The 21,482-nt window shown below is 39.8% G+C and overlaps 1 protein-coding gene across 2 annotated transcripts in view; it reads right to left on the reverse strand.

Annotated features, from left to right (window-relative positions):
• The window catches only part of PLPPR4 (phospholipid phosphatase related 4), a 43,370-nt gene that overhangs the window by 13,574 nt on the left and 8,314 nt on the right, over positions 1-21,482 (reverse strand). For both annotated transcript variants that reach the window (XM_067538244.1, XM_067538243.1), the window contains exons 2-3: positions 10,466-10,651; positions 953-1,082 (exon numbers count right to left, since the gene is read on the reverse strand). In XM_067538244.1, coding sequence (XP_067394345.1) covers positions 953-1,082; positions 10,466-10,651 — 316 coding nt within the window. The remainder of the gene's footprint in view (positions 1-952; positions 1,083-10,465; positions 10,652-21,482) is intronic.

The raw sequence follows: 21,482 nt of genomic DNA on the forward strand, positions 1-21,482 counted from the left end.
GATAGGCGCTCTTCCCCCTAACTTGTGTTGAGACTCAATCAGGCAAGCGTGCACAGAGCCACCTTCCTCCACACAAAACAGCCAAGGAGGAGGCTCTCCCTTATAAGTCTAGTGGCTGGAGCACTTAGCTGGGATGCAGAAGACCACTAGTTCAGTGCTTTCTCTTCCTGATGTGGAGAGGGAATTTGAACAGGGGTCAGCAACTGCTAAGGTATGCTTTAACCACTGGGCTGTAGGATATTCTGCTGGGGGAGGTCTCCCATTTTTTAGTCGCTCCACTCTAATTAAATAACTAAGTATTAATGGGGCCAGACTGAGTTAGAATGATGTTATAAGCCTAGGGAATAGGACTCTTACCTGAGAGGTAGCAGAACCTTCTTCAACTCCCTTCTTTTTATAAGGCAGAGGGGGGACTTAAACTGTTAGTCCTCCACATTCCAAATGAGTGCACTATCCACTGAGCTAAAGATAGTCCTCTACAATGCCTCTATCTTTTCATGAATCCAGGCTGAGGTACCCATACTCCACAGATAAAATATCAGATCCACTGACATTTTTTGATAGGGATATCAGCTCAAGTTGTTTCTAGCATGTTGCTCATGAATAGTGTTTCTTTTTAGAGGGGAAAAAAAAGCATTAAAAACAAAAAGCTTTCATCTTAACAATTAAATTGGGGAAGTGGGTAAAGGTAGCCAAATGATTGATTTAGCAACACTGATGATAATGCAGTAGATGAAAGTGAGAAATGCACAGCAGAAGTGTTACATTATTGAATGTGTGATTTTACTCTGCAATACCATTTGACAGCTTCTCTTGCACTTTTTTTGGCAGGAAAAGATTTGTGCCTTTCTCTGTCCTAAAACGCCATTTTAAAGAATGGAAAAACCTATGTAATTAAAATAAAAAATATGTCACAAAAGGCATTTTTTGGTAACTAACAGCCAAAACCCACCAACGAATCTGACAGCTCTTCTAAGGAAAGAATTGAAGTTGCAGCCTCCCGCATTAATATTGGCCTCAGCTCCAATCCCATTTCTTCTTTTAGACAGGCAACAGTAGAGAATTCCTTCTCCTACCATTATCTGCAATGACAAAGGAGGTATTCATGGCATAAGAAGCAGTTATGCAGCAGTTAGTGACTGGATTGTAAGGGCTGAAATACAATTATAATGGAACAAATATCACTCACAGAAGTGTACTTGCCTTTCAAGGATTTACATCAGTACATAAACATTCAGAAATACAGTTTCCCCTGAGTGAGGGCAGACAAGAAGAGGGCACTTACATTAAATATAAATGACATAAACTCTTTGGAGCAAGGAAAATCTGTTCATTGTGAATGTACAATGCCTGCCCTAGTGCAATGGAACCCTGACCCTGCTTGGGGCCTCTAGGTGATACAATCATATAAAAACTAACAATTGGAAAATGCTGCATCACAAATGATGAAGAGCCATTGCAATCCTGTAGCATTTCTGGGGTGCTGGGGGTGTAGCACTCAGCCTTTGGTCTCCTGCCTAAAAATCCCTGGCAGCCTATAATTCCATGGCAGCTGTTCTTCCCTAATTGTGTAATGGGCTTGCTTTTTAACCAGATCCACTACAGAGACTGCGGTTCTGTCCTTATGGCCATGTAAATTAGCAGAGTGAGAGGGATGGCAAACCTACTGAAGTGTTAGAGTGGAGATAGGGAGGAGAAAGTAGGAGTGCAGATGAGTGGCTGTCTCCCGCCACTCTGGTAGCCTCAGGGCAGTCCTACCCTGCATGCAGCATCTCATCTCAGTTTCCCTTTTTGGATCCCCAAATAAAATCCACACATGGTTTTCCAGTCCAATACAAGAGCCCTCCTTAGGGGCTGATTTATTAATTAAAGTTCAAAACTAAACACAAAAGACATCCCTCCAGCCAGGCAAACCCAAACTCCCCTGGCCTGGGCAGAGTCTTTTCTGTATTAGCAGACTACTGTCAGCCTGTCCTAGCTAAACCAATTCCTTTAGTCTTGGGGTCTTCCCTGCAGGAGCCTGTGTCACTCACTGCAATCTCACTAAGGCTTCCTCCTTACCATGGCCACCTTCTTCTCCTTATAGGAAAGATCTTGATTTCCCTTAAGTGGGGCTCATTTTGTAATCAGGGTTGGTTAAGCCCTAGGCTCTCCAGCCCAAGGGCAAGCCACCCTGTTACGGAGGAAAGTGTAATGTTGCTCAATGGAAGCCCTGGCCATGGTCCTAAATTCCACAAACTCAGATTTATTTGATATTTCTGCTAAAATTTGCAGCAGTAAAATAGTTATGTCAGCAATGTTGACTAGAGTGATGTGAATGATAGATTTTTTTGATTTGCTGGCATTTCTGAAAAAAATCAGAAAAAATATCATTTTGGGTCAAAACTTTTGGAGAATTCAAAAATAAAAAAAATGTTTTGGATCAAATGAAACATTTTGTTCAACATGAAACTAAATGTTCTGTTTCAGTTTCAAGGGCACTTTTAACATTATTATATATTTTTAAATACAGTTGAAAACATTTCAAAACAAAGATTATTTCAAATGGAATAACTGGAGTATTTTGTTGAAACAAAATATTTAGACTTTTTATATATTTGTTTTCACAAACAATTGGTGAAACAGAGACATATTTGCAAAATGTTTCAGTGTCAATGAATCTGCATTTTTTTCACCAAAACATTTTGGCTGAAAATTTTTGTTCAACTCTAATGTTGGCATGTGGCAATTGGGGGAGGTCCCTGATGACGGAAAAAAGCAAATATAGTGCCCATCTTCAAGAAAGGGAGGAAAGAAGATCCGGGGAACTGCAGACCGGTCAGCCTCACCTCAATCCCTGGAAAAATCATGGAGCAGGTCCTCAAGGAATCCATTTTAAGGCACTTGAAAGAGAGGAAGGTGATCAGGAACAGTCAACACGGATTCACCAAGGGAAAGTCATGCCTGACCAACCTGATTCCTTTCTACGAAGAGGTGACTAGCTCTGTGGATGTGGGGAAAGCGGTGGACGTGATTTACCTTGACTTTAGCAGAGCTTTTGATACGGTCTTTCACAGCAAGTTAAGGAAGTATGGGTTGGATGAATGGACTATAAAATGGATAGAGAACTGGCTAGAGCACAGGGCTCAACGAGTAGTGATCAATGGCTCCATGTCTAGCTGGCAGCCAGTCACAAGCGGAGTGCCCCGGGGTCGGTCCTGGGGCTGGTTTTGTTCAACATCTTCATCAATGATCTGGAGTTTGCAGATGACACTAAGCTGGGGGGAGTGGTATATACCCTGGAAGATAGGGATAGGATACAGAAGGACCTAAACAAACTGGAGAATTGGACCAAAATAAATCTGATGAGGTTCAGCAAGGACAAGTGCAGAGACCTGAACTTAGGACGGAAGAATCCCATGCACAGCTACAGACTGGGGACTGACGAGCTAGGCAGCAGTTCTGCAGAAAAGGACCTGGGAGTAACAGTGGATAAGAAGCTGGATATGAGTCAGCAGTGTGCCCTGGTTGCCAAGAAGGCTAATAGCATATTGGGCTGCATTAGTAGGAGCATTGCCAGCAGATCATGGGAAGCGATCATTCCCCTCTATTCGGCATTGGTGAGGCCGCATTTGGAGTATTGTGTCCAGTTTTGGGCCCCTCACTACAAGAAGGATGTGGAGAAGTTAGAGAGAGTCCAGCAGAGGGCAACGAAAATGATTAGGGAGCTGGAGCACAAGACTTATGAGGAGAGACTGAAGGAACTAGGCTTGTTCAGTCTACAGAAGAGAAGAATGAGGGGGGATTTGATAGCAGCCTTTAACTACCTGAAAGGGGATTCCAGGGAGGATGGAGCTAGGCTGTTCTCAGTGGTGGCAGATGACAGAACAAGGAGCAACGGTCTCAAGTTGCAGGGGGGCAGGTCTAGGTTGGACATTAGGAAAAAGTTTTTCACTAGGAGGGTGGTGAAGCACTGGAATGGGTTACCTAGGGAGGTGGTGGAATCTCCATCTTTAGAGGTTTTTAAGCTGCAGCTTGACAAAACCCTCGCTGGGATTATTTAGCTGAGGTTAGTCCTGCTCTGAGCAGGGGGTTGGACTAGATGACCCCCTGGGGTCCCTTCCAACTCTATGATTCTATGTATGTTGTTGTGAGACTTCAGAGTTAACTTTCCACTGAAGTGAATGAGCAGTTCAGACTTCAGAACAGATTCAGATAGTTTGTCTGCTGATTCAATAAAACAGCACGTGTAAGGTGACATTCAAGAGGTTTGCAATGCAGCTGAATACTAGAAACATATATATATATAATCAAATGAAGGCTTAAACTATGTAGAACCTGATGGAACCATTAGACAAGTTCTGTTACATTTTATTATCTCAGTGAAACCCCCTGTACACGGGAGAGAGGAAATAAAATGGGCTAGCAGTTTCTGGACAATCAACCCCCTCCTGACCACATATTTGATCTAATTGCATTTCCTTTCTTCCCCTAGAGCAAAACAAAAGCAGTGACGGTTGTGTCAGTACATTGGAAAGTCAATGATAAAGGAAATATAGGGAGTTTTATCAACTAAGAGCTACTATCACAAAGAGTCTATAATATTATTATCCATCTCAGTATAGCCACTATAATGCTAAGACTTTGTCCAGGAGCAAGCAGTGGGATTTTAAATTAAAATTTTGCAGAATCTTAAATAGCTTTTGTCAAGGAACAGGGGATGTTCAACGTGGGGAGAAAACATGGAAAGATAGACCATCCTGTGTTATAGAATAGGCAGTAGGGAAACAAACAAGACTACACGGGGTGGTAAATTTAGTGGATCATGTTAATGTCTTTCCAGGGAATTGGATTAATCATGTTAGAGAAGGCTAGAGGGCTGGCAGATACAGCAGAATATGAATTTATTCTTTTTTTTAGGTAACTTACAGGACAATATCAAAGCCAAAAATTGTGCCATTTCAATAAATATTTCTGGGACTCCTTCCCCCCCCCCCTTTCATCCAAGTGGGTAGTTGTGTTGACTGAGAAGGGGACAATACATACCTGCTGCAGTGGTGCAAAGCCTCTATTCTTTCTGTTTTGATACTGTCAATCAAACTTGCAAATTGATTTAACAAACTAAATGATAAACAATATGATCTAACATTCTGTTACTCTGTAACAAAGCAGATTGCTCCCTTTGTACAAACTAGCTGGCTGTCTAACATACACTGACATGGCTTAAAAAACCACACATCATATGAGTTTTGAATGCTCTATAGTGCTTTTATTTTTCTTATAAGAGGAAAAAGAAATATTACCGGCCTAATTCAAAACCTGTTGAAATGAATGGGAGTCAGGCTGTAACTCATGCAAATGCTGGAGATGCAATACCCATTCTGAGAGTTTAATACATATGTTTCAGCAGTGTCTTGTCCTTGGGAGTTACTGGAAAAAATCCTCTGTGTGTAAATGTATGTGTGTACACACAATGTATGTCTATAGCAAATACAGTCACTTTAAGAGGAACCTAAAAGCTGCAAATAAGTCCAGTTAAAAACTGCTACTGTTTAATGGAACTGATAGTAAGCAAAAAGTAATTTGGTTGAAATGGAATGACACAGATTCTCCTACAGTAATAGCTTGGGAAAATAAGTTACTGGATGCTAGAACTGTGGTAAAGGCTATTTACTATAAAGGAAACAGACCTAAAATGTACTCTAAACATGGGCTAAAGCCAGTAAACATCTCACCAGATAGACAAACTGATTCTTGCTCTATTTTTACCTTTCTAGGCCTCTGGGTAGGGATTGAGCTTGGAGTTTCAGAAATGATTTGTTTTTTAAAGATTGCATCATCATGATTTTTATATGAGGTTTTCTTCACATGACATTGACTTCCTTTTGTTCCCATAATGTAGTAAGTCATGTATAGATCTCTTAGACTTCTGGAAATTGCATGTTACGTTATTGGAGTTCCTTGTATAGTTTTCAGTGCTTCATTTTATTTATTGCATCTTTTGTATGAATTATATGATTCCTTGGAAAATTAATGAAAATTTAATTACAAAATACTTAACTGTGCAACTTGAATTTGTGCATCTAACTTCCTAGGATGTTTATTTAGAGGAAAGAAGAAAAAAATGATTTTTTTTCTCTAGTTCCATAATTCACATGCACCAGTGAGTAACTACCAACTGGTGTGTACCACGGTCATCAGTTTCTATTAGTAATGCAAGCTAAGTATGCATTTCTGTGTGAGGAAATGAACTGGTATATGTCCTTTTTAGGATGTGTGAATTAAGGCATTTCTAGAGCTTGCTGATAATTAATGGTTATAACATTGAAGCTTCTGGACATATTTTCTTCAAATTTGGCTCAGTATTTAAGTCTTAAAAACAAACAAAAAATATTCAGACAACTACAGACAAGCCAAGTTTGGAGAAAATGGCTTCAGTTGTTTCAACATTATGAAAATTTAAAGTCAGCAAGATAGCGTTGAAAAATGCACAATTAACTAGCTGCAATGCATGTACAATGCATTTATCTTTTATTCCGTAATCCTGCATGATTTACATATCGATTTAACTTGACAAGTACGAGTAGTCTCACTGACTCAATGGGACTACTCATGTGCGTGAAATAAGCTCGTGTATAAGCCTTTGCAAGATCAGGGCTTAAGTACACACTCGTTGATAACAATATTTTCTACTGCAGTTTCATGCAATTTTAAAATCATCGTAACTGGCAAATCAAAACCATCTTTTTTCAAAGTGAGAAAATGCAGTAGTCATCAGCGAGGATTATTTTCAAAGTAGGTTCTATTTTCAGCCTCTTTTGCATTTAGCCCTGTCTAAAACAACATTGCGATTAGAATTGTTTAAAATGGGGAAAGTACATTTTTTGCATTTTCACTGAACTGAAGCCTAGCTCAAGAGATTTTGCTCAGACTTAGGTTTTGTCTACACAAACACATAATTCACAACAAGCTGGGGTGTAAATCTACCCTGAATTAGCCTGCCAAACACTGTGTCCATGTAGACCCTGATGCAGAAAAATTTCCTAGTGCTCTTTAATCTACTCCTGTTTCAAACCACGATAGACCAAAGTGCATTATGGAACTTTTTAGCTCTTGGCAGTTATGTCCACACAGTCACTTAGTGAGTGGCAGGCTAGCGCAGGGTAGATTTACACTCCAGGTTGTTGTGATCTAAGTGTTTGTATAAATAAACCCTTAGAAAAGAAAGATAATCTTTGGGCATATATAAAGCATTGAAAATTTCCATCCAACAGGTGACTGAGTAAATTATAAGCATTTAAAAACAAGGGGTTTTAATAGGAACTGTTTTGCAACCTTAGAGTGTTCCAGTTGACTGGTACATAGACACATAGGAATCATAGAAATGCAGGACTGGAAGGGACCTCAATGGGTTATCATATGCACAGAGGCATGACTAAATAAGTCCTATGGACTCAGTCTCCAAAAATTGAATTCCTAATATACCATGGTTCTCCCATTCAGGCTAGAAGTGCTTCCAGAACAGAGACTATCTCCCTTGGAAGTGGCTGATAATATTCAGCTTTGGTGTAAATATACTGAAATCAATGAAGTTCAGTGCACTTAGACCAAGACTGAGATTGGCTCATGGTTCTTGAGCCTGTATGACTTCAGTATGATTCCTGCAGCTATTCCCTGTAGATGCCAGTGTGAAAATCCATTCTGACAGAATTAGAAAAAACATAATTACCCAGCCAATATGTTCTCCAAGGGCAGACCTTTGGATTCAGTATGGGCAGCAGTGGATAAACCTTGATGACTACATAGACTACAACATTGCCAACCTCTTGTTTTTATCACAAGTGTCATGATATTTCATTTAGCCTTATGATTGTGGAGAGAACCTTGAAAATATAACCCCTAAAGGTTCCAGAACTAAAAGACCCATAAAAAGAAAACAATTAAAACAAAAACCCTCATGATTTTTAGTCAATCACATGACTTTTTGAGTTCCACTCATGATTTTGAAATGCTTGAGGCTGGCAATACTGAAATTAGGTGCACACCAAGATGGATTATTCTGAGGAGGAATTTCTCAGAGAGGTGGAAGGGACTATTGACAGGAGAGAAGCAGCTGCTCAAGCATGGATAAAGAATGTAGGTGAGCTTCCTACCAGTTTATGAACATGGTTGTACTTAGCAAGGTTCTCCCAGTGTATATATAGGGCCCATGGATTACTTTCAAGGAAATTTATCATTCATTGAGTTGCACATTCAAGAAGGCAGGATTCCTGAGCAGAAGTAGTGACACAGATGTTAACTAGAGTGCTGTACCTCTTTTTAAAAACTCATAGGGTCAAATCCTGTCTCCACTGATCTCCATGGGTGTTTGGGCTCTGACTTCAATGGGGGCAGGATTTCTCCTTTTCTCTGCATTTCTATATATGCAAGGTTGCATTTCAGAGTTTTCACAATTTCAGATTGTCTGATATAACACAAAGGAATGAATTCATCCCTGGTTAAACTTAATGAAATTCAGAACAGGGATGAATTTGTCAGTTGGTTTGCCTGTCTCTGCTTACTAGAAGTAGCTATAGCACTGTGATATCTAAGTGCGCAATTAAATGAGCAAATGAATAGGCCAATAAAGCAGTGTAGACAGAGCTCTAAGTGCACATAAAAATAAAATCTCTATATTTCATTTTATCTTTACATTGTAATTGCAGCAGGGTTATTATTCTAGTAAAGATCAGACATTTTATTTAATTTACTATATAAAAATGGTTGAATTGCTCATATCCTGGTGTTTAAATGCTGTACTGGGAAGGTTCTGTTCTGTTAGAAATTTGTTCTTCCTTTGGATAAACCATTTCTTTCCTTCTTGCCCATCCCATAACTAACAAGTTGGAGACTCCAGTGCAGTTTTGGAAAGAGTAATAAATAACCCCAGTGTCACGATCAATATTCTCTCACTGAAGTAACCTGGCTCTTATATCCAAAGCTACATGTGAGCTACTGCTGAGTGTAAACTGGCCATCTCCATTTGCCTAAAAATAAAAAAAATCCTGCACTAATGATATCTCTCAGTAACTGAACTACAAAAGGTCCTGTAGAAACACTATTCCATTCCACTAATTCAACAGCATAATATATAGTACAGTGATTCATACAGGGTGATGCTCACAAAGAGGCAGAAGATCCAGCAAATGTTCATGCCCACAGCAAGGAGAGCATGGGTAGAACAGCAGCACAGGGAACTCCACAGTCTCTCCTATGTGCTACAGATGGAATTATCTCTATGATAGTTTTAATTTGGCCAGTGTTTAGGAGCTATTTGATTGGCCAATGGGTGTCAATGGGATCTCAGTTTATGCAAATTGAGTGGTCAAAAGCCACTGTGGAGGAGGCTGGGAGATGCACTGAATGAGCAGCCATAGAGAGCCAGCTTCTCATTCCATCCCTGCAACATGTGCCTACAGGTTGTAAAGGATGCATTCCATACCTGCCATCCTTCTTTGTTCTCTGCACAGAGCTCCATTGCTTAGGAAGGGGTGAGTCTCAGCCATAACTGACTAGTGCTACTAGGAGTCATTTTTAGACAGTGTTAAGTTTTTTTCACACTATGTAGAAACTTCCTGCTGTTCCTAGCCTACACGCAAATGTACTGTGCTCCATTTTGTTGACTTTACACACGCAGGCAACTACAGTGAGTGTTCATTGGAACTGCAGATTGCTTGACAGTAACTGCGAGCAGAATTTGGCTCTGTAACCACAGAAACATTTGACAAAAATATCAGCACATGTGAAACAGGTATTTAAAAGTGTCAGTGAAAAGGACACAATAAAATGAATTTGCATTTAAAAGTGTCTTCCATGATAGTCTTGGTCTGACTATGCATTTCCCTTTGGCATCTCAATATAAATGGTTAGAAAGGAAACTTTCTTATTGTCTATCAGCCTTTTAAGATACTTTAACATTTCATTTGCGCACGTGCGCGTGTGTGTGTGAGAGAGAGAGAGAGAAAAAAATTCCATTTTTAAGAAGAAAACATTCACCATATGGAAATTATTTCTTAACTGTACTATTTTGGGTTAATGGGCAAAATTTGCAGAATTGCCCAAGTGACTTAGGAACCTAAGCCCTACTAAAAGTCAATAAGAGATTAAAAAAACAACAACACACTTTTAGTTGTAAAGTTTGGGGCCCCATTAACATTTGTTATAGAAGGATAAAAATTGTATGTTAAAACCAAAAAGTCAGATCCTCAGCTCATGTAATTCACTGAGGTCAATGGAGCATATTGATTTATACCAACTGAATAGGGTACCAGATGTCCTCATTTTATAGAGACAGTCCTGATATTTGGGGCTTTTTCTTATATAGGCACCTATTAACTCCCACCCCCGGTCCTGATTTTTCACACTTGCTATCTGGTCACCCTACAACTGAAGATCTGCTCCAAAATCTTTTTTTTAGGGGAAGCGGGTGAATATTCCCATAACTCACCGTGATTGCAGGTCCAGCAAAAGTCAAACTAAGCAACATCAGGAAAGGAACAGCCTCTTGTGTAGGTTCAATGTATGGCATACTCAGACTTCTGTCATAGCAGCTGAATCCAGAGTGAACTGGCTTGAAGACATCAGTAAGTTCAAGAAAATAGAGACTAACAACAGAAGATGCCAGTATGGGCAACTGGGATGGAAGGAAATACAATATATTACTATTTCTTTGTAATAAACCAAAAAACTCCAAACCACTCTATAACATTTGTTTTGCAAAAGCAACAAAATCTGTTAGTGGAACACTAGAAAGTTTAAAAGGCTTCATTTCCATAAAATGTGATGTTTCTGATGTTGTAGAAGTTCCAGTCAGCAGGCTAGAAAGTGAACTATTTTAACTAGCCAAGTATTGCATAATTTATCTCAAATACAATTGTATATGAGTAAATTCATGACTGGCATTGAAATGCTTCTTGAATGAAAGAATAATTAAATCAGAACAAGTGATGGGTGAATCTCCAGAGTTTCAGAGCTACAATTCATAGAATTATAGACATTAGAGATCATAAAGTTCTATTTAGTCCTCTAGTCTCAAATTTTAAAAGGTATTTAGGCACCTAAGTCCACTGAAATCAATAGGAGTTAGGCATCTAAATATCTTTAAAAATATGGGACCAAGTCCTTTTCTCTACTAATACAGGATTGTTTTCTGTAGTACATTCCCTAGTACGTATAGTATAGTTGGTCCCATATCATTGAAAGTGCCACAAGCAGTGGAGTTTCCTCAGCTTTATTCCTCACTATCTTTCCTGATATACCATCTATCTTATCCCATGGTTTTTAACATCTCATTGCTCCTAGTTATATCTATTTTAACACTTCTAACTAATGCAGTTCCCTATGCTACTATGATAATGGCTGAATATTAACACATAAGCCCTTAGTCAATTGAGCTGAACAAACTATTTGTTGCAATCTTATTTCCCAAACAATTTAGCCTTTTCATCTGTGAAACATTCATGAACAGACTTTGATTCTTCCAAATGTAGGCTCCAATCCTGCAATGTAGTGAATTCAGGCTGACCTCTCCACATGTGTGCAGCCCCAGGACCACTAAATACAGGTGCAGTGGTCAACTTGTTGCAGGATTGGGGCCTCATTTCTTATTTAAAATTGTTTGACAAAAAGTTTACAAAATATATGCCAACATATGGGTTGTTAATGAAGTTTGACTATTTGCTATCTGTTTCCTGCCTGAATGACTTATTTATCACAAGTTTCAAATGCTCTTGCTCTTTCACATATGTTCTATAAGTTGTTCAATCGGACTGGACTTAAAATTGTCTCAGAAGTACACCAAGAGCCACCTTTATCTTACTCAGTTCTTTGCTGTTTATCATTGCCTTTTATTTATGGTCCTTGAACCAGTTTTCAATTCACATGACAGTGTCTATAACCCCAGCCAATTTGAGTTCAATTTCTAAGGAAGATTTAATGAGAAATTGTATCCAGTGCTTTCCTTTTATATATATATAGTGAATTGCCTTCACCTATTCATTATGGGTGAAGGCTTTTTTCTATCAAAAAAGCAATTAACTTTGCCTGGCAGGATTTACTCCTGTAGAAAACACTGATGGTTATGGTTCATGGTTCCTTTATCATCTAGATGTTTAGTTATTTTATCCTTTGCAGATTACTTCCATTAATTCATTAGGGAGAAAAGTTAGATTTATGGGGGAAACCTCACCCAGGCTCTCCATGAGCTTCTGAAAGCACTGATTCTATCAGAGGGTCGTCTTTGGCAGAAAGTCTACGGGGGAAACTGGCAAACTGGAGAAAGCACCTTTCTACTAGGGTGCAAGCAAGGGCCAGTACAGTCTGCAAAGTGACTGGTGCGGGAGGCAGCTTGGCTATGGGGCAGCAGCATATGATGATTCACTGCATCCCCTTGTCAGTTCCCATTAGCAAGGTCCTTACTTAGTGCCCCATAGAACTTAAATCTGCACTTACCCATCATCACCCACTGAGGATGGCCACAGGGGAAACACACTGCCTGTCCTCCCTTAGGCTGAAACACCTTGGGATGCAATGAACCTGGCGGACATAGGGAGGTGCTATTTGCAGCTTCCTGCTTCAGTGAAAGTAAATATGGCCACTGGGATGGTAACTGCTAGCATTACTCTGCCTTCTTATTTTGATTAAAAATGACTGTTACATTTGCTTTTCTCCACTTCTTAATATAGCTAAATATACAAATTTGCATGGTCTACATAGACTTGCATAAACCTACAGCACTGTACAATGAATGATATTTCATAGCACCAAAAGATGAATTATTCTATTTCCCTTGAAGAAAATATTCTTCTACGCTAACACATCACACTGTGAGAAAGTGTTCCCTCATACCTTAATATACCACTGGATTATACTGCACATTTCATAAAATCAAGATTATACATTCTGCTTATTTCCATTCTAGAGTAAAACAAAGTTAAGACTAGCTGTGTGACATGTGTCAGGTGACAAGATAATGAATGATAATATTTCTAAATGGCAGTAGGAAACTGACTGAATGCATTAAATGGCCATTTACAGACTTTAAAATGTTTGCTTTTATTAAGTGCAGGCTTTTTGTAAAGAAAATGTCATTTTAGGTGTGGGGCGAAAAAGGCTATTAGCTGGACACCACGGAAGGCTTTATAATGGGACTTGGTTTTGAAAATAACAGCTTTGCTTTGAAGCACTACAGCACAAAGAGCTGCAGAGCTTCGCTTATATCTTCAAAAGTATTGCTATGAAAAGTGTGTTAAAGATAGTCTAAGGAATAACTTTGCATGCCTTGTTCTCAGTGTGCAGGGTGATTGTGTTGTAATTTCATTTTTTAGACTGATTGTGATTGCATAGGAAAGGAATATGAATTGACCTCCTGAACAAAGCAAAGAGCTGACGTTCCCAAGAGTCTCTTGACAATAACTCATGAAATCTATCAGATTTACTTACATAAAGAGTAAATGCATCCAATTTGAATTTTGTGATTTCTGCCATTATTGGAGGAAACAAAGTTCTTTAGTTAGATGAATTGTTTAATTCTCAACTCACGCAGGGCACTCCAGAGAGCTCCCTTTGACGTCAGTGGCAGTTCTGCATGTACAGTGACTCGGTACGGGCTAGACTGCATGGATGTGCAAGGAATAAGGAGCTTTGCCCCTGTTTTCTTCCCTAGCAAATGGAGGGGACAATCACCGTCCCTGTGCTCAGGGGGTCATTGAGACTGTTTCTGGGTTCACAAATAACTCCAAAGGGGGTGGGAGGATGCAGACTTAAGGAGATATATCTCCTTATCCTCCCCTGATGCACTGACCCAGAGTTGTTCAGGTATTCTGAAGGAAGATTGGGAGAGGTCCATTCAATGGAATGGTACATACGTGCTGTCCCTGCACACTGGAAAAGTCAGGGAGGGATAGTGGCACAATCCTGTGCTAGCTACACCTGGGGTAGTGCAGTTCTCCACCCCTCTATTGTGGCTAAATACCACCACCTGGGCCTATGCACAGTGTGATTTCACTGACACTACATATCATAGTCTAGGCAATTGTAAAACCTGACTTCAAAATCAACATTATTATTTGCATTACAGTAGTACCTCGGGGCCTCAAGCGAGATCAGGGCCCCATTGTGCTAGGTTCTGTACAAACCACATAATTAGAGATAGTCCTTGCCCCCAAGAGCTAAATAGAGGAGGCCGACAAAGGAATAATTATCCTCATTTTTACAGAGGGGAGATGAGGCACAAAGAGATTATGTGGTTTGCTCAAGGTCACACTGGAGTGGAACCCAGATTTCTTGAGTTTTAGGACAGTACCTTAACCACAAGTCCTTATTTCCTTTCTAACCATTTCCCAGCTATATAATTGCATTTATATAATGAGACTGAGCTATTATTAAATATGTAGTATTTTATATAGTGATGTAGTACAATGAGTTAATTTGGATACATATCATTTTCAAAGGAATCTTCATATGCTAACTACAGTTTTATTATTGCTAATTACAAAATCCAGGAAACATGCACATTTAATGAAGATGCTTAGAAACCACAACAAAGGATCGGGACTCTATTGTGCTATGCACTTCTAGGATTACCATTTTCTTTCTGAACATAACCACCCCCTACCCAACAGAAAAGAATAACTCCTAATAACCCATACAATAATTCCTCAGTAATTCTTGTTAATAATTTTATATACAATTTGCAATATGTCAGGTCCCATAGGACATCTTGTTCTTATATCTTTTTTCACAAGGTAAATATAAAATGCATTTTCAAAAAGGCTAAGAAAAAATAAGTGTTTTTCAATATTCTACAAAATTATAAGTGCCTGTTTAAAAAATATGAATATTTATTGAGTATTCTGCTTAGGGCAGCCTTAGTGTTGTAATTACTGGCATTAGCTTCCGACACTCTGAACATGTCAGGCATAATTAGATGGCAAATATGTGCATTGTTTTAATTACAAAATAGAAATTACTTTTCTTATTTCTAACTGGAATTAAAAAAAGTAAACCCACAAACCTGGGCTAATGAGTCTTTATGTTCTAACATGCTCAGTTGATTGAGAGATTTCTGACTTTTAACCTTTGCTCTGGATTATAATTTATCCCTGGAAATATAAAATCTGATCCAAGCCTAGTGAAATCAATGGAAAGATTCCCATTGGCTTCAAAGGACTTTGTATCAGGACCATAATCAGCACTAGTAGGAGAAGAGCTGGTTACAAAACTTCAAATGTTGTCCATTTCTTGTCAAATTTTCATGAAAAAAAATCTTTTAATCAGGGGTGGTCTAGGTTTACTTGGTCCTGTCTCAGTGCAGGGGGCTGGATTTCATGACCTCTCAAGGTCCCTTCTAGTCCTACATTTCTATGATTCTTAAACCAAAATATTTACAAGTGAAAAGGCACACAGGACTGAATGCTCCTACAAGCGAACATGAGTTACATTCTGCCTCCTCGGATATTATCATTGCCACTACCACTAGTAGCAGCAGTATTGTTGTAGTGTCACTGGTGCTATGGAGCTGAGTGATGGTGACAAACCCCTGTTACTAAAGAGGAGGAAGCATGATCAATGCTGGAATGATCCGGGATCTATGCCTTGATGCCGCCAGCCACTGACCTCTCCTCCTAGACTGTATTACTGAACACAGTAATAATGCTGGACCTTGGGCTTTACCCTTCCACAGGTTCTCTGCAGAGTGCCTACATTCATGCATCCATCCTGTGCAGCCCTCAGAAGAAAACAAGGTTTTCCTCCTCCTTGGAGAATTTTCCAAATCAAAGCTCCAATGAACATTTTCTCTGCAAGTGATGTTTGCTCATGAGTCACTTGGCACTGGTAACGCTTCAGCTGGAGTAGTATGTCCATTTCTGGGAACCACCACTCTCTAGGAGTTGCTATCTTTCTAATTTCTGAAAACCAGACCCACCTGCTCTCTCTCTTCCCCCCGGAGGCTCTGCCCCTGCTCTGTCTCTTCCCTTGAGGCCCTGCCCTCTGTTCACTCTTCTCCCTCCCACCCCCATTGCTCCAGCCTCTCCACCTCCCCCTGCCTCCACAGCTGGGTTCCCTCTGCTCCAGGGCTAGGATGGGAACTGCAGCCCCTGATGTTGAGCTGGTTGCCTGCCTGCCCCCAAGATGCAGGAAGGAGGCTGCCCTAACTGAGCAGAGGCTGACATGAATTGATGACACGACACCTCCTCCCCACCCTCCACGGTAACCAGACTTTTGGTGTACAGTCAGTCCCTTTTTTGACCAGACTTTCCAGCTGAAAACCAGATACCTGGCAAGCCTACGAAGTAGCAAGCAAATATTGAGTGTTTCTTAAAATGACACAGTCAGTTAGTTTATGTCCAAAATGTATGTTTTCTTAATCAAAAGAAAGGACACAAATAATAAACACATTCCCAGTGGGAAAAACCTATTACTCTGCCAAAGAAAATGCAATCTGATACCCCCAGTATGGCAGTATTTTGCTGATGCTCATGGAACACACCAATAATAAATTCTTTTAGTAAAAAACTAGACACCTTGATGGTCAACTCTGGTTCACATCTTTCCCACAACTCACCTGGCAAAGACTTCATACTGATCCTCACCTGCATGAAATATTAAACCCTGTGGGCTACTGGTGTAAAGGAGTGCAGCTCCATTGACTCCAGTGGAATAGCTCCACTGACACCAGTAGAACATGTGATCCTTATGTATCAATAATACTTTGCATGATACATCTGTGCAATCTTTGTGCTTCGTCATAACACATTGTACGCTATATCCACTATTTGTGAACTATGACTTTCTCTTCATGATTTAAAGTATTATCTTATTTATTTATATAATTATTGTTGTACTGGAGTGTGTGTGTGGCTGCCAGCAGGCATGTCTTTGATCTATGAGCTATGTAGCTGATGGGTGTGTTAGCCACCTTCTATCAAGGCTAAATGAGGGAGCAGTTAGCCTCTGTTTAGTGATAACTGAAAGAACAGAAGACACCATCAAAGGCATGGACCAGCATAACAATGCCTGAGTAAAAGCTGAGCCATGTGGCCAAAGGGGTTTGCCTGGGGACTGATTGAAAATGCAGAGGCTGGGATATTGATTTGATTGCAGCTGTCTCAGGCCAGATCTGCACTATAAATTTATATCAGTATAACTAAATTGCTCAGGTGTGTGAAAAATCCCCCTCTGGTGTAGATAATGCTATGTTGGTGGGAGGGCTTCTCCTATCGAGTTGGCTGTGACACTGGCTCGATTAGGGGGACCATTTATAATATTATTTAACATCAATAGTTCATAATTACAATAATTCATACAAGATATGCCATGTTAGGTACCATTAGAAAGGTTATAATTCACTAAGTATGGTGATATTGTTTATGTATATGTGTTATATTTGTATTAAAAGTTATGAATATGTTTGATGTATCTGTATTTTAACTTGTGCTGTGTTTCTGGGCGACACCCCAGACAGGATGGCTGCAGCACTAGGCTGCTTAATTGCCCATTAGGGAAACTCACAGGTACAATGGGCCCAGAGGGAGAAGCCAGGGATATACCTGATGAGTCACCAGGACTTACTTATGTGACCCTGGACTCCATCTTATTTCTGTAAATTTCCACAAGCAGCATGGTAAAGGGCAAGGGACATAAAAGGCAGCTGCACCACATTCATTTTGTTTTTAGTCTTCAGTCTTCATCTACCTCTGGATCAACTCACCTACAACTGAAGCTATAAAACAAAGGACTAAAACCCATCCAGGTACTGGTTGTACACCAAAGGGACTACAAGCCTGCAAACTCCACAATTTTACTGGAAATCTGATATATATGGACTTTTAAATCATTTGTATGTATCTGATTGCTTTAATTATTTAATTATTTAATATTTTCTTTCCTTTTATAATAAACCTTTAGTTTTAATTACTAAGGGATTGGCTGGCAGCGTGGTATTTTGGGTAAGATCCAAATTTATATTGATCTGGTACTGTGGCTGACCCTTTGGGGTCAGGAGAACCTTTTTGGTAAAGAGCATAGAGTTTTAAATAACTGATCTCTTTACTGAACCTAGTGGCTTATTGGGAGCCAGAGACTGAAATGCAGTAAAGAGGGCTGTGTATATTTTGTTTTAGCTTCTTGATAACCAGTGTGGGGAATCAGAAGCACTGTCTGTGGCTGGTTGGGAAGTCTGACTTCAGTGTCACCCACCAGTGCTGAGAGAATCTGCTCTCCTTTTGCAGCCTGCCCTGATCTTGGCATTTTCAGATCGTCTACCCAAGGCATGGACGGGTCACAATGGCTACCACCTCTCGTGGAGGTGAATTAACTATGCTCATGGGAGAAGCTATCTCATCAGCGTAGCTACAGCTGTGCATGCAGCATTTTAAGTGTAAACCTGCCCTGAGTGTGTGAAAAGAATGAGAAAATGAGCAGATAGCAAGAGAAACCGTGTGAGTGTGGCCCTAGGAGGAAGCCTAGAGAGAGATTTTTTTTTTGTGCAGAGTACATGCTGGAAAGGCAGATTTGAAAACTGAGCTAAGACACTGCCTCCTGCTTGTCTTTCCTACTGTGATCAGGGAAATAGGATAGTGGGTACATTCTTCATAAATAAACAAGATTGCACCAAAGAAATATATGACTAGCATAATCAATTTCTTGTCCTAACAGGAACAATCCAGCAAGTCCCTGAATACTGGCTAACTGGTTAGGCCTAGGGACAATGTTGTTTATTAATTTATTCAATATAATATATTGAATAAATCACTTAAAGGCCACAACAATGTGCCAGGCTCTGTAAAGATTTTTTTATTTATTTATTTGTATTATCACTGTGTCTAGGAGCCTCGGTCATGAACCAGAACTCCATTGTGCTGGGTGCTGTACAAACACAAAACAGAAAGATGGCCACTGTCCCAACGAGTTTACAATCTAAATGACAAGGCATAATGGATGGGTGAGACAAATAAGCAAGCCAGGGTAGGTTGGGGTGACAGATATATAGTATGATGTGCACTATTCTTAGTCAGTCAGTAGTAGAGATCATAATGCTCCACCTGCCTCGCTGTAATTAAGTAGTAGTTTATACTTTATGGAAGATAGGAGGAGGGAGAAGGGCAATCCTCTTTTATCCTATCAAGTTCTAATAGGGCAACCATCACCATGGTTTCCAAATGCACTCCAGAGATGCATTAAGCAAAGTGAATAGTGTCTTTCATGTCTGATTCCTTCTTTATTCCTGTCCCTAGGATGCAAATCAAATAGATATTCTCCTCCCCCCCAATCATTTATGAATGATGTGTCATGTGATTTTGCTGTGAAGACTAGAGATGAAATCCTGGCTCCATTGAACTCAATGGCAAAATTCCCATTGACTTCAGTGGGGCCATGATTTCACCATAGGCTTCTACTGTACTTCTAAATATTCCTAAATATGAGAGCCTGCACATGGTTATATTTTATATCATTTTTTTTCTGCTCTGCTGCTTAGGAGGGTCTTTGGGGTGTGCCCTAAGAACAACACTGCCAAAAGTGCTCAAGGCCGCCTTTCCTCATCTCTCTCTTTTGCTCTATGAACACACCTGGCAGCTGCCTCCTCAGTTTAATCTTTGCTGCTTCTGTATCTGGTAAACACACTCTGGCAGAGCCTGGGAGTTCTGCCTAGACCGCAGTGCATGAAAGTGATGATAAACTAGGGCCCCATTGTGTTAGGTGGTCAGACACACACACGGTAGGAGACACTTCCTGGTCCAAAGATCTCACAATCTAAATGGACAAGACAAAAAGTGGCAGAAAGGATGTATTGTTATCCTGATTTCACAGAGACATAGAGGACTGGTTCAGCGTCACACAGGAAGTCTGTAACTGAGCAGGGAAATGAATTCAGATTTCCAGAGCCTAGCAGTGCCAGCCCCAATATTTAAAAATCATGAGTCAAGTTCCCAAAAATTATGAGATTGGGTTACAAATCAGGAGATTCTGAAATATAATAAATGTGAGGTTCTTTTCATTTGCCTTCTGGGTACTGAGACTTAGGGTTCAGTTTTTAAACTTTTCTCCTGAATCATATGGGCTACAAACTTATTTTTATTATTTTTTAATTAAAGCTGAGATTCTTATCTAATTAAATCTCTCCAGGATCTGGGGCTTTCAGAAGATCCCCAGATATCATGAGAGTTGTGGATAAATTGTGAATTGACATCCCAGTTCAGTGCCTTAAGCACACCACCATGTGCACGAGACAGGAAATGATACTCGCCTTCAGTAAAACAATAAGCTGTGACTATGCACAAAGCAAGCTAGAGAGAGAACTAATTTTTTCTGTAGTCTCTTTCAGTGGTAGGATTATGTCTACGCAGCCTGAGGGAGCGAGCCTCCCAGCCTGGGTCAATAGAGTTGGGCTAATGGGGTTCAAGCTAGGGCTCTAAAAATAGGTGTGTTTACAGTGCTTTGAAGTTGTGACTTGGGTTCTGATAACATTATTTCTGATGCCTTTTCAACCTTCTCCATTTAATTAAAAATTTTTAAAAAACTACTCTGAGTAAGAAAGAGAAGTAGTTTGATGTAAAAGTGATGATACTCTTCCTTAGTTTTTGAAATCTCTGGTGGATGTTGACTGCTCAGTTAAATTGTAAGGAAAGGTAAACCCTAGAATGCTCATTTTTGGCACCATTGTAAGAAGTATCTGACAAACAAGGTGAAATCAGGCCATGGAAAGCGAAGAAAATCATTTAACTGAAACAGCTTTAGGAGTCAAAAAGTACTTAAAAGTTTACATTTTTAATGAGATGCTAAATTTACAAATAAAAAGCAAATCCCTAGCTGGAGAATCTACAACAACAGACAACATTATGAACAAATGAATTCTTGGTGTGGCTTCAAACATAACAAATGTTTCAAACCAAATAATGGGAGTTAGTAAATTCCACCATCCAACGATTATGTAGCTACTTTTATAATGAGTGCTGAAAGGTTATGGTAGATCAACAGGATTTGTTTCAGGTCAGATGTGTGCTGCCAAATTTCAACCAGAGGATCCCTCATTATTCTCAGTAATAAAATTGTCGTTTCTGGATAAAATATTCTTCCACTATGTCTACCCTCCAAAATCTATTGATTCAATGCCCCTCCACCAACTCTTCTGCCCCCCTCAATTCTATACTAATCCTTCAGTCCATCAATTCCATACTTTTCTCCCCAGTCTGTCAATCCTGCAACCTCCACCCAGTCCCAGTATCTGAAACGCTCTCTGAGCAAAATTTTCGAGTGCTCAGCACCCGCAATCAGGACCAGATGTTCAGAAGAGCTCAGCTCCCAGTTTGACACCTAAATAAGAGTCAAAATGTAACTGTTTACCCAACATACTGAGCAAGGTTGTCAATCTGGTCATTTATTTTAGTGCGTTGATAGGAGCTTGGGCTCTTTTGAAAATCTGCTTCTATAACTTCCCTCGACTCAGCACCTCATAGAGGTTTCTT

Source organism: Emydura macquarii, unplaced genomic scaffold, assembly GCF_026122565.2.
Source record: "Emydura macquarii macquarii isolate MOO-44397 ecotype Brisbane River unplaced genomic scaffold, CSIRO-AGI_Emac_v2 contig_480, whole genome shotgun sequence".
NCBI lineage: Eukaryota > Metazoa > Chordata > Testudines > Chelidae > Emydura > Emydura macquarii.